This window comes from Octopus bimaculoides, chromosome 9 (genome assembly GCF_046866305.1).
Source record: "Octopus bimaculoides isolate indiv1 chromosome 9, ASM4686630v1, whole genome shotgun sequence".
Lineage (NCBI taxonomy): Eukaryota > Metazoa > Mollusca > Cephalopoda > Octopoda > Octopodidae > Octopus > Octopus bimaculoides.
Genome location: NC_142936.1, coordinates 92,069,781 through 92,084,780, shown reverse-complemented (window position 1 = coordinate 92,084,780; position 15,000 = coordinate 92,069,781). Strand labels below are relative to the sequence as shown.

General features: G+C 41.2%; 1 protein-coding gene across 3 annotated transcripts in view; it reads right to left on the bottom strand.

The window, feature by feature from the left end:
* The window catches only part of LOC106877629 (reversion-inducing cysteine-rich protein with Kazal motifs), a 204,421-nt gene that overhangs the window by 42,691 nt on the left and 146,730 nt on the right, over nt 1-15,000 (bottom strand). For all 3 annotated transcript variants that reach the window (XM_089358038.1, XM_089358040.1, XM_089358039.1), the window contains 2 exons: nt 13,177-13,216; nt 4,935-5,017 (listed from right to left, as the gene is read on the bottom strand). In XM_089358038.1, the coding sequence (XP_089214164.1) occupies nt 4,935-5,017; nt 13,177-13,216 (123 nt within the window). The remainder of the gene's footprint in view (nt 1-4,934; nt 5,018-13,176; nt 13,217-15,000) is intronic.

Genomic DNA, 15,000 nt, shown 5'->3' with positions numbered 1-15,000 from the left:
TAATAATAATAATAATAATAATAATAATAATAATAATATACAGGACAGTACTGTTTCTACTTCATGGATTTTCACCTATTGTGGTGGTGGTGGTGGTGGGGTCTTAGAACGTAACATCCGCGGTAGTCAAGGGATTATTGTATAGTGATCTCATTCACTGTGGGGCAGTTATCTCCCCTGTCAGTATATAAAGTATATGCTTCTTGTGGCTGTAATGGCTTTTTAGCTCTTATTTCTAGCAATGTAGGTGCTGTCTTGCACCCTCATTTACAACTAGTGACAATTGAACTTTTTGGTTTTATACTGAGTATAGCTGCTTTCATTATACATGCACACACACACACACACACATGTTTTTTTACATGCCACCTGTACAGGAGCCAGTCCAGTGGCACTGGCAACGGCCTTGCTCAAATGATTTTCTAACGTGCCACATGATGGACTCTTACTGTTGGTTTCGACATGATGGTCCAACAATGCACACCTTTTTTTGTCAGTCATAATGCTTATATCAAATGTGACATTTGAATCCCACCAACGATTTGCAAAGAAGCCTGCAGATGTTACAAGGATGAGGATTACAGGCCAGTTCAGGTAGTATATTTACTGTTGCTTTTCTCCTTTTCCTTGAACCCCTAAGCCTGTTAATGCTGGGTGAAACTGTCTCTGATACCATTTTGACATGATAATCTCCATTTTGTTCACTCTAAAGTCGTTTGCTCAAACGTATTGTGAGCTGTATTAACTGCGGAGGGGTTACTCTTCAGCTTGTCCTTATATCTGGGCCATGGTCGACTAACATTCCTGGGCCCCCACTGTTAAGCTGGCTGTACATGAGAACTTTGGAGATTCTTTTGTCATTCACTCTGACAATATGGCCAGGTCAGCACAATTGCAACTGCATAAGGAAGCTCTCAATTCTGCCAATCTGACGCTTGCTAGACAGGTCGACATTAGACACTGTCTTTTAGTGAATAACTGCAGATTGTTCTGAGACAGCTTTTGTGGAAAACTTCTCTCTCTTTCCCGCTCTCTCTTGCTTTCTCTTTATGTATACATCATTGTGTATGTGTTTTTGTGTGTGTGTTTTGTCCCTTGCTGCTAGTGTTGGTGTGTTTACATTCCCAGAATTTAGCAGTTCCGCAAAAAATAACGGACCAATACGTTGAGTACTAAACTTCAAAAAAAAGACATTTGTGGTTGTGCACGCACATGTGTGTGTGTGTGTGTGAATGTAGAGAAGTAGTGGTGGTGGCGGCGGTGGTGGTGGTGGCGGCGGTGGTGGTAGTAGTGATGGTACAAGCAGTGATTTTTTTTTTGATGTATGGGAAGCAGTACAGACATGGTGGTTGCCAGTGGTAGTTGTGGTGGTGGTTGTTAGGGAAATGGCAATTGGTGTCTACAGGGGAAATGATATGTAAATACTGTTAGGATTGTGATGAGGCGGGAGGGGCAGCAGTAGCAGTGGTGGTGGTGCTGGTGCTGGTGGTGACGGTGGTAGTGCCTGTCTATCCCCTGTCTCCTGTCTAACCACTGTATCTCGATCTTCTCTCCTCCCCACCCCCACCCCCACACGCACTAACATGGGTGGATGTAATAGGTAAGGAGGGGTTGGGGTGAGGGGATTTAGGATTTACAGGAACACTAAGAACAGGAAGTGGATGTGGAGCCTGTGAAGTGGGTTCAGGAGAAAATGAAAAAGGCAGAACCACCCCCACCCTTCACATGTACCTACACATGCAACACTGTACATTTAGGGTGTACAAATATATACATGATGATATATATATACATATATATATGTACATATATTTATCATATGTCTATATATCTCTATGCACACACGCACACAGAAACACACATACATACACATGCATGTATATATATATATATATATATATATATATAAACATATGGCTGTGTGGTAAGAAGCTTGCTTCCCAACCACATGGTTCCGGGTTCAGTCCCACTGCGTGGCACCTTGGACAAGTGTCTTCTACTGTAGCCTCGGGCCGACCAAAGCTTTGTGAGCAGATTTGGTAAGCGGAAACTGAAAGAAGTCCATCTAATATATATATATATATATATATATATATATATATATATGTATGTATGTATGTATGTATGTATTATATATATATGTATGTATGTATTATATATATGTATGTATGTGTATATATATATATATATATATACACTCACACATATATACATATACATATATATATATATATATATATATATATATATATATATACATATACATATATATATATATATATATACATATATATACATATAAGACCCAGCAAGCCAAGTGAGATCGTAGCTGTAGTCTATGCCAGTGTCGCATAACTGGCCCGTTTAAAAGTACTCTTCAATCGTCGTGCAATATGCTCTGCTTAAGAAGACCTGTTGAGTCAAGTGAAATCGTAGTTGTGGTTGATGTCAGTGCCGCCTGACTGGCATCTGTGGCAGTGACACGTAAAAAGCACCATTCGAGCAAGGCTGATGCCAGTGCTGGTGGCACATTAAAAAGCACTATTTGAGTATGGTCAATGCAAGTGCCGCCTGACTGGCTCCCATGATGGTAGCATGTAAAACGCACCATTTGAGCATGGTCGAAGCCAATGCCACCTGACTGATCCCTGTGCCAGTGACACATAAAAAACACCTACTATACTCTCTGAGATGTTGGTGTTAGGAAGGGCATCCAGCTGTAGAAATCTTGCCAGATCAGATCGGAGCCTGGTGCAGCCTCCTGGCTTGCCAGCCTTCAGCCAAATCGTCCAACCCATGCCAGCATAGAAAGTAGACGTTGAACGATGAAGATGAAGGTGATGATATATATATATATATATATATATATATATATATATATGAAGGGCATCTGGCGTTAGGAAGGGCATCCAGCTGTAGAAACTCTGCCAAATCAGACTGGAGCCTGGTGTTGCCATCCGGTTTCACCAGACCTCAGTCAAATCGTCCAACCCATGCTAGCATGGAAAGCGGACGTTAAACGATGATGATGATGATGATATTGATGTATATAATATGTGGTTGGGGCAGTGGACAGAACAACACGTACACATATCAAATTGCACATATGCATACAGAGTACATACAGAGACACACATAGACATACACTCACATATATATGCATACATATATGTGTATGTATGTGTCACTCTGTGTGTGTGTGTGTGTGTGTGTGTGTGTGTGTGTGTGTGTGTGTGTGTGTGTGTGATACTTGTAGTGGAATAAAGTTCACCAGGTACTCCAGATGCTGAGTATTTCAGAATGTCAGGTACAGATACCCCATGATGTGTTTAAAAGTATCAGGGTACAAGGAAGGATGCCAGCATGCTAGAAGTAGGGATAATTAGGGGAAGAGAAAGAGAGAGAGAGAGAAAGAGAGAGAGAGAAAGAGAGAGAGATTGAATGAGAGAGGGAGAGTTGCTTTAGCTGTCAAAATGTTATTACTGGTGAATCAACCTAGCATGGAGGTGTGTGTTGTGACTGAGCTGGGTGGATGTAAGAGTGGAGGCGGGGGGGAGTCGGTTAAAGAATGGGTGGGGTGTATTAGGGGTGGTGCGGTTGTGGGTCCTAGTGATATTATATATTAGGAGGGGTTGGCAGCAAATATCGTGGGGTAATGAGAGATTGATGGTGGGGTTGGAGAATGAGAAGGGGTGAGAAGGAAAGAGAGAGAAAGAAAGAAAAGGCAAGGGAGATGGAAAGAGAGAAAGAAAGAAAGAAAGAAGGAATGAATGAATGAATGAATGAAGGCGAGAGCTTGTATAAAAGAGAGGAAGGATAAAAAAATAGATGGACTGGTCCACAGATATATTGTTGGGTCAAATACACAGGTATTTGGATTGCCAGGTAATCAGGTAGACAGATGGATAAATATCCAGGTGGATAGAAGATTGAATTGTCAGGTAGATAATTTATCAGACAGGTGGATTGATGGCTAAATAGACAGATAGACTAGTAGACAGATTGACAGGTGAACAGATTAAGGAATAGGTGGACAGATAGCTAAAAAGTGAGGCATGCAGCTAGAAAGATGGATAAATAGACAGGTACATTGATGGTCTGATGGACAGGTAGATAGGTGGATTAATTGTCAAGTACATTAATGGTAAGGCATACAGGTAAAAACAGGTAGATAGATGGGAAGATACACAGGTAGATTGATGGTGGGGGGACAAACACAGACATACAAACATACACACACACACACACACACACACACACACACATATATACAACAGGCTTCTTTGAGCTTCCGTCTACCAAATCCACTCACAAGGCTTTGGTCAGCCCAAGGTTATAGTAGAAGACACTTGCCAAGGTGCCATGCAGTGGGACTGAACCTGGAACCATGTGGTTGGTAAGCAAGATACTTACCATATAGCCATTCCTGCGTTATACATACATACATACATACATATATATATATACGGAGAATTCACAAAAAAAACAGAAGATGAAGACAGGTGGTGTAGACAACAAACAATTTTGATGTCGAAAGCTACACCAATACCAGAACAGGTCAACACTGCACAGTGCCAAAGATCCCAACAATGCCATCGCACTTCAGGGCCAGTTACTGCAACAGCCTGGGTTTCACGGGCCCACAGCTTTTTAATATTCTCCCAAAGAGCCTGAGGAACCTACACAAAATGGACATAGGTGTTTTCAAATCAAAACTGGATCTCTTCATGTCGAGAGTCCCAGATGATCATACCTCGTGGCAAGAGGAGCAAATGAGGGTAGCGACATCAAACTTCCCTTTTCACTAAATTCCACATATTAGAGAAGGCTCTCAATAATAACAGTGTAGCAAAACGGCGGTGCCCCAGCATGGCCACAGCTCTGAGCTGAAACTGAAAAAAATAAAAATATAAATAGGTAAACAAACAACTTACAATTGGACAAGCAGCAGAACATGATGCTTGGAAACTTTTATCACAGCAAACTCTTCCAGGCCAGGACTGTAAACTCCGGAAAACTGTACAAAGGAAAGAAAAAAAGAAAAATATAGCTATATGATATGAATCTTAAACATTTAGGTGCAGGAGTGGCTGTATGGTAAGTAGCTTGCTTACGAAACACATGGTTCTGGGTTCAGTCCCACTGTGTGGCACCTTGGGCAAGTGTCTTCCACTATAGCCTCGGGCCGACGAAAGCCTTTTGAGTGGATTTGGTAGAGAAAAACTGAAAGAAGCCCGTCGTATATATACATATCTCACGTAAAAGCACCCACTACACTCTCGGAGTGGTTGGCGTTGGGAAGGGCACACACACACACATGCCACACACACACACACACACACACACACACACATGCACACGCACATGTAAGCATGGAGAAGTGAATGTCAAAACCATGATTATGATGATTATGATGATGATGATGATAAAAACTTTATGTATGTCTCTATACATACACACATTCACACATACACGCACAACTACATATTCACACATACGTGTACACGTAGACACACACACACATGCGCATACATGGACCTAAGGACTTCAGAGGAGCTGGGAAGAGGTGGTAGTGGTGTTGGTGTCAGTGGTGGTGGTGGTGGTGCTAGTGGTAGTAGTGGTGGTGGTGATGTTAGTAGTGGTGGTGGTGGTAGTGGTGGTGGTGGTGGATTTTGAACTAAGCAAACAGGTGTTTGGGGTACCATTGACCCTGGGGTGGGGAAAGTAAATTTGCTCACAGCTGAGGGACATTTATTTTAGGTTCTCTCTCAGCCCATTCGCCCACTCACCCACCCCACCGACTTTGCTACACACAGGGAAGGTCGTGAGAACGGTGTGGTGGTGGTGGTGGTAGTGGCAGAGAAGTGGCACATATGCACACACACATACACACACACACAGGTGCTCTTTTTGCACCACCAACACTGGCACCAGCACCACCAGCACCACCACCTCAACCACCACCATTGCTTGATAATGCTCCCCCCTCCTCTGATGGTCATGACCCACTCTCTTGACCACCACTACCACCACCACCACTACCCTTGTCATCACCAATATTTGCTTCCCACATGACAGTCAAGTAGCCATTCAAATTCTTGGTGTGTATCTCATCACACATCTACATTATACACACACACATATATATATATATACATATGTGTATATATATATATTTATATATATACATATGTATGTATGTATATAGATATTACATATGTATATATATATATATATATACACACACACACATATATATACATATATACATTCATCATATAAATTTAAGTATCTATATATATATATATGCATGTGTGTATGTGTGCATGTGTATACATAGATATAAATATAAGTTTATATATATATATATATATATATATATATATATATATATATATATATAATGTGTGTGTGTGTGTGTGTGTGTATATACATATATATATATATATATATATATATATATATGTACACACACATACATTAATTTATTCATTTATTTATTTAAATCTATGCCTGTATATATATATTGTACAATGGTTGGACAAAATTACAACAAGACCACTTTTTATGCAACCGTTTTGCTTTTCTTATTGGCAATATGACAACTTCAAAACTGTTGCAGTCTGCATAATATGTGCTGACATGGCATCACGCATGTTTTGTACTTTATGATAAACCCATCAGTTTTTCTATATTTAAATGAGTTAAAATATGTGACCTTTTTTATTACCAAAGAGGACAACTTGTTGGAGTGCAGATGGCAGGAGATACAATCATTAAAAAAATGGCTGAATTGTTTAACTCTTCAACACTTAAGCAAACCATATCAAACCCAGATGTTCTACCTGTTTTAGGTTCAAGCCAGCTAGATCTGGCAGCTCACACCTACCTTACAATGTCATGCTAGAAATGAACAATCGCATCAAAGAATTGAAACTACAAGACAATGCATGATTAATTCAAAACAATCTGAATAATCAAGGTGTGACTGTGTGGTAAGTAGCTTGCTTACCAACCACATGGTTCTGGATTCAGTCCCACTGTGTGGCACCTTGGGCAAGTGTCTTCTACTATAGCCTCGGGCTGACTAAAGTCTTGTGAGTGGATTTGGTAGACGGAAACTGAAAGAAGCCCGTCGTATATATGTATATATATATATATATATATATATATATATATATATATATATATATATATATATATATATATATATATATATATATATATATATATATGTATGTGTGTGTGTGTATATGTTTGTGTGCCTGTGTTTGTCTCCCCAACATTGCTTGACAACTGATGCTGGTGTGTTTATGTCCCTGTAACTTAGCAGTTCGGCAAAAGAGACCAATAGAAGAAGTACTAGGCTTATAAAGAATAAGTCCTGGGGTTGATTTGCTCGACTAAAGGCGGTGCTCCAGCATGGCCACAGTCAAATGACTGAAACAAGTAAAAGAGTAGAATAATCTGAATGCTAAAGGGTTAATGTTTTGAGAGGTGCTTTCTCAAAAGTCATGATAGCATTTCAAAACCTCGACAAAACTTAGTCTGCCAAGCATCTTTCTGAGAGAACGGAACTGCAAAATGGTGAGAAATATTGTAGTTAAAAATCATGAAACTACAGCAGCCAAAGTGACAGCAAAGTTAAAATATCACCTCGGGAACCCTGTGTAAACCCAAACCGTTTGTTGTGAGTTCCCTAAAGCTGGTTATCCTATAAGGGCTGGATATCCTATAAGGGCTGCATTTGCTAAGCCTCTCTTCCATTCCTGCATCTATGCTGGTAAGTGGATTTTAAAATGGTTCTTGGTATGAAGCTTGATTCCCAATCACATGGTTCTGGGTTCAGTCCCATTGCATGGTACCTTGGGGCAAATGTTTTCTACTATAGCCTTGGGTTGACCAAAGCTTTATAAGTAGATTTGGTAGACAGAAACTGAAAGAAGCCCATTATATAAGGGGATATAGCATCATACAACGTGGAAGACAATTGGAGATTTCTGCGGGACAACCTGTTGAAAGCCACCGACCAGATTTGTGGGTGGTGTAAGGTCCCCTCCCAACCCAGAGTAACGTGGTGGTGGAACAAGGAGGTAGACAGGGCTATTAGACAAAAGAAACAAGCTTGGAAGGACTGGAAGAACGGTGGTAGCAGGGAATTGTACCAATGTGCCAGAAGGGAGGCTAGGCGACAGGTTTATTTAGCCAGAGGGGAAGCAGATAAGGAAAGATTTGCCAATGTTCTGCGCCGTGAGGACCAAAGACTCGAGGTATTTCGGGTTGCAAGACAGTGTAGGAGAGAGAATAGTGATGTTGTAGGAGAGAAATGTGTTCGCATGGATGATGGTACGCTTGCATTAAATGAGGATGCAAAGAAAGAGGTCTGGAGATGCCACTACGATAGATTGCTTAATAAAGAGAATGAATGGGAGAAAGAGAGCCTGCCTTATGTCGACCCAATAGAGGGACCAGCTATCCGAGTTGATAGTACCAGGGTAGATAAAGCAATTAAGAGTATGAAGACCGGGAAAGCCCCCGGCCCATCAGGAATCACTGCAGAGATGCTCAAAATATCTGGCAGTGTTGGCTATAGCCTAGTCACCCGTATTACGAACCAGGTGATACACGAAGGAGTCATACCCTATGACTGGTGTAGCAGCATCATAGTCAACTGCTACAAAGGTAAAGGGGACGCTTTAGATACAAATAATTACAGAGGCATCAAGCTGTTAGATCAGGTTATGAAAGTTACAGAGAGGGTCATAGCCCAACTAATTAGGGAGCGAATCAATTTAGATGAGATGCAGTTTGGGTTCGTGCCAGGTAAAAGCACTACTGATGCCTTATTTCTAGTGAGACAGTTGCAAGAGAAATACCTAGCCAAGGATAAACCTCTGTACCTGGCTTTCGTTGACATGGAGAAAGCCTTTGACAGGGTCCCCCGATCCCTTATCTGGTGGTCAATGAGGAAACTTGGGATAGAAGAATGGCTAGTGAGAGCTGTGCGAGCCATGTACAGAGATGCGGCCAGTAAGGTGAGGGTTGGAAATGAGTACAGCAATGAATTCCGGGTAGAGGTAGGGGTCCACCAAGGTTCCGTCCTCAGCCCCCTATTATTTACCATAGTCCTCCAGGCAATCACAGAGGAGTTCAAGACAGGTTGCCCCTGGGAGCTCCTCTATGCTGATGACCTTGCCCTAATTGCGGAGTCACTATCAGAACTAGAGGAGAAGTTTCAGGTGTGGAAGCAAGGTCTAGAATTGAAGGGCCTTAGAGTCAACCTAGCTAAAACCAAAATCCTAATAAGTAGGAAGGTAGATAAAACACAAACCCCTTCAGGTAGATGGCCCTGCTCAGTATGTAGAAAAGGAGTAGGTAGTAACTCTATAAGATGTACCCGGTGCAAGCTATGGACACATAAGAGGTGCAGCAACATCAAAGGCAGGTTAACTAGCAAGTTAGTTTTTGTTTGTGGCAGATGTTCAGGTGCAATAAAGACTGCAAACAAACAGGAAACAACTTCTATCTCATTCCAGGGTGAAAAACTAGAGGTAGTCGATAGCTTCCGCTATCTGGGCGACCAAGTTAGTAGTGGGGGTGGGTGCGCTGAAAGTGTAGCTGCTAGAATAAGAATAGCCTGGGCAAAGTTTAGAGAGCTCTTACCCCTGCTGGCGACAAAGGGACTCTCACTCAGAGTAAAAGGCAGACTGTATGACGCATGCGTACGAACAACCATGCTACATGGCAGTGAAACATGGGCTGTAACTGCTGAGGACATACGTAAGCTCGCAAGGAATGAAGCCAGTATGCTCCGTTGGATGTGTAATGTCAATGTGAATACCCGTCAGAGTGTAAGTATCTTGAGAGAAAAGCTGAACATTAGAAGCATCAGTTGTGGCGTGCAAGAGAGACGATTGCGCTGGTATGGACATGTGGTGAGAATGGAGGAGGATAGCTGCGTGAAAAAGTGCCACACCCTAACAGTTGAGGGAACCCGTGGAAGAGGTAGGCCCAGGAAGACCTGGGCTGAGGTGGTGAGGCAAGACCTTCGTACATTGGGCCTCACCGAGGCGATGACTACGGACCGAGACCTTTGGAAATGGGCTGTGCGTGAGAAGACCCGGCAAGCCAAGTAAGATCGTTGCCAGTGCCCCTGGACTGGTTCTTGTGCGGGTGGCACATGAGATGCACCATTTTGAGCGTGGCCGTTGCCAGTACCGCCTGACTGGCTCCTGTAGGATTTTCGAGCGAGATCGTTGCCAGTGCCCCTGGACTGGCTTGTGCGGGTGGCACATAAAAGACACCATTTCGAGCGTGGCCGTTTTCGTGCGGGTGACACGTAAAAGCACCCACTACACTCTCTGAGTGGTTGGCGTTAGGAAGGGCATCCAGCTGTAGAAACTCTGCCAAATCAGACTGGAGCCTGGTGTTGCCATCCGGTTTCACCAGTCCTCAGTCAAATCGTCCAACCCATGCTAGCATGGAAAGCGGACGTTAAACGATGATGATGATGATGATATATAAAAATTTAAAGAATGGAGAAAACGCATGTTATAGCTGCATACTTTCATTCCGACATATGTTTCGAAGAATTACAATTTATGCGATGTATAGGAATCGGCGATGTTAAAAATGTAAACTTCTCCTCAGGGAAATGCATGGGAACATTTATTTTGTGATCTTTGCTACCTTGGTTTCTATTAACCCATTCATTCTATCCGAATTATTATTTATTAGGATAGAATAAATACATATAATTAAATATATATATATATATATATATATATATATATATATATATATATATATATATCTGTGTGTGTGTATCAACTGTCAAGTGTCACCTCTTACATGCCACTCCATGCTCTATTACAATCACTCAAGCACTCACCTCTCTCTCTCTCTCTCTCTTTCTTTCACTCTATATTTCTCTCTTTCCTTCTCTCTATCTTACTATTTCCTCTTTGCTTTCTTTTTTCCTTTTTCTTTTTCTTTTCCATATCACTGTCTGTCTACATCTCTCTGTCTATCTCTTTCTATCTTGTATCTTTCTTCCCATCTGTCTGTCTCTCTTTCTCTCTCTCTTTTCATTCCTTTCTTAATCTTTTTCCCTTTCACTATCTCTCTCTCTCTCTCTCTCTCTCTCTCTCTCTCTCTCTCTCCCCTCCACCTCCTACCCATCCACCCCTATCTGCCACCCCTCTACATATACAAACAAATGATATATAGACAACATTTCAACAAAACCAAAATAACCAGACTGAATGTCAGGTAAATTCCACCCCCACCACCACCACCACCCCCACCACCACCACCACCACCACCACCACCACCACCACCCCTGCAGTAAGAATGGAGTTGGCATCAGAGGCGGGGAGCGGCAGGGAAAGGGAGGGGAAGATGTGTTAGTAAGTGGTAGGGGTGGGTTGTCTACAAGAACATTCCAAATCAGCCATTCACTCCACCACCACCACCACCACTACAACTGCCACTACAAACACCACCACCACCCCCACCCCCAGCAACACAACCACACCACCACCACCACCACCACCGCTGCCGTCGCTACACCACCGTCATTATCACAGCCACCACTACTACGACTGCAACAATTACTATCACCACTACCACCAAAACTATTGCACCACTGCCACGACCACCACCACCACTACCACTGCCACCATAACAACAACAACCTTCACCACCCATGGCCCCCACCATTGATGCCACCACCATGTTAGATAATACCACCACCACCATCACCACTGCCACCACCACCACCACCACTGCCACTACTACCACCACCACCACCACTGCCACTACCACTATAACAACCTTCACCACCCATGGCCCCCACCATTGATGCCACCACCATCACCGCCACCACCATCATCACCACAACACGCCCCACACCTCAGAACCATCACCACCACCGCAACCATCATCACCACCACCACCATTACCACCACAGCTGCCATCATCTCCCCCCCCACCTCACCCCCACCCACCCCACTAGAGGTGGGGGCAGTTAAATGTTTGACATAAAGATTACAGTGAGTAAACCTTATAAAAACAAACATAGTAGACAGGTATGTTCAACTGTTTGGATAGTCTGTCTGTGTGTCTGCTTGTTAATATCGATGTTGTTGTTGTGGTTGTGGTTGTTCCTTGTCTTTGGTTTTGTTTACCGTTTGTGTGTGTGTGTGTGTGTGTGTGTGTGTGTGTGTAGGTATGTGAGATGTTTTGTCCGCATGCACTCATACACTTGTGTACACACACACACACACAGACACACACGCACTCACACATACACATACACATAGGTATTCGTTTATTCTTTTACTCTTTTACTTGTTTCAGTCATTTTGACTGCGGCCATGCTGGAGCACTGCCTTTAGTCAAGCAGATCGACCCCAGGACTTATTCTTTGCAAGCCTAGTACTTATTCTATCGGTCTCTTTTGCCGAACCCCGAAAGGATGAAAGGCAAATTCAACCTCGGCGGAATTTGAAATCAGAATGTAAAGATGGATGAGATGCCGTTCAGCATTTCGTCCAGCATGCTAATGATTCTCTCTGCTCTCACCACCTTAATAATAATAATAATAATAATAATAATAATAATAATAATAGTAATGATAATAGCCAATACACACAAATAGAGAAATTAAGGCAAATAGACCAGATATAGTTGTCAAAGATCATGAAGAAAAAAAATGCTTTCTAATTGATGTATCAATACCAGCAGATGACAACGTTTCCCTAAAAGAAATGGAAAAACTTTCAAAATACAAAGACCTGGAAATAGAGGTAACTCGAATGTGGAATCTAAAAACAGAAACAATTCCTATCATAGTAGGTGCCTTAGGTATAATAAAAAAATATTCAGACAAATACATAACAAAAACACCAGGACTTACAAATATATATAACATACAGAAAATTGCACTACTGGGTACTGCACACATCCTACGCAAAACACTTTCAATACAGTAACCATAAGTGCATCACAGCAAACCACAGCACATACCCAAGGCACACAGAGCTGCGCTCGGTAGTGAAGTGAAAGCACGTTATAAAAATAAAACTACTGAATAATAATAATAATAATAATAATAATAGTAATGATAATATTAATAATAATCAATGTATTTGTAAGTTAAATAAGATGACTCACCTGACATAGAGACATGGGCACATTCCCAGAGGTTAAAGATCTAAAATGAAACAAAGAAAATATAATAAATAATAAAAAGAAAAAACAAAACCAGAATAACAGCAACAACAACAGCAACAGCATCAACATAATCATTAAGGGTGACACTATGTGGTCAAGCTTCTTGCTAGAAACAGCAGTAAATGTGTGTTGCCATCGTAAATATAGATGAACATATTGTAGTGCTTTTTATATGGAAATCATCATCATCATCATCGTTTAACGTCTGCTTTCCATGCTGGCATGGGTTGGACGATTTGACTGAGGACTGGTGAAACCGGATGGCAACACCAGGCTCCAATCTGATCTGGCAGAGCTTCTACAGCTGGATGCCCTTCCTAACGCCAACCACTCTGAGAGTGTAGTGGGTGCTTTTACGTGTCACCCGCACGAAGGCCAGATAGGCGGTACTGGCAACGGCCACATTGAAGAAATGAATGAAGAAATGAAGAAATGAATAAAAATGATGATGATGTGTAACTCTTACAAAAATGTATTGAGTGCTACATTCTTCCATTTGTCCAGTCACTTGTAGTAGGAGTTGGCAATAATTTAATTATTTCCGCATCAGCTAAATTAATAAGCTAATTTGTTAAGCATTTGTGCTGCGATGATTTTGTAAATATTACCGAATCTGTGGCATTTTCCTCAGACCAATTATTGAGGAAAAACAACAAACAGTGCCAAAAAGCCGAGGTCATAATATTTTTGGTCAAAGGTCACAGGTTTTAGAGACGAAAGAATATATTTCGGTAATTAGGTTTCTTATCATTTCCATCATCTCTTTACTGAGAAGACTTTTCAACTGGAGAGAATCAATGCGAAGAATATTTGAAATTTATGACAAACGTCTGGAATAATTCTGTGAAACGAGACGAGGGTGGCGGGTGGAGTGTATTAATTTTGTTTTCTGCCATATTTGTTAAGATAACTGAGAACATTTCCATATGAACACACACACACATACACAAACACACACACACACTGATATATATTGATATATATATGTGTAGATACATATATGTGTAGATACATATATATATGTGTATGTATGTATATGTGTATATATATATATATGTATGTATGTATGTATGTATGTATACACACACAAATAAATAGATAGAGGGAGAGAGAGAGAAAGAGAGAGGGGCAAAGCGATAAATGGATAGATAGACATACAGATATTCAAACATATATATATATATATACATATATATATATATATGTATATATATATATATATATATATATATATATATATATATATATTTATATATATATTATATACATATGTATATGTATATATGTGTGTGTGAGTGTGTATATATGTGTGTGTATATATATATATATATATATATATATATATATATATACACACACACACAGACACATACATATGTATGTATGCGAGTGTGTGTGTGCGTGTGTGTGCATGTGCATGCGTGCGTGCGTACGTGTGTGTGTATGCTTTTTACAAGGTTGCGGTCAAATGAACTCTGAACATAGTATGCGTCAGTCAATCTATTGTAGATGTTGCTGATGTTTCCTGTTAACCGCCGCCCCACCCCTTCACCTCACCCCTAATGGCATCCTCTTCGCTGAAGAGACTCAAAACCTTTTAGAAGGCACAGCTTAATGTTTTAGGCCAAGGGACACCAATAACTAACAAACGAACTTCATTAACTTGTGTAACGCAAAGATCAAATTTTATCGTTGAAATATGCTTTCCTGAAATCATTGCTAATTACCCATTGATTGATTCATATAATTAGAAGCTGATTAATT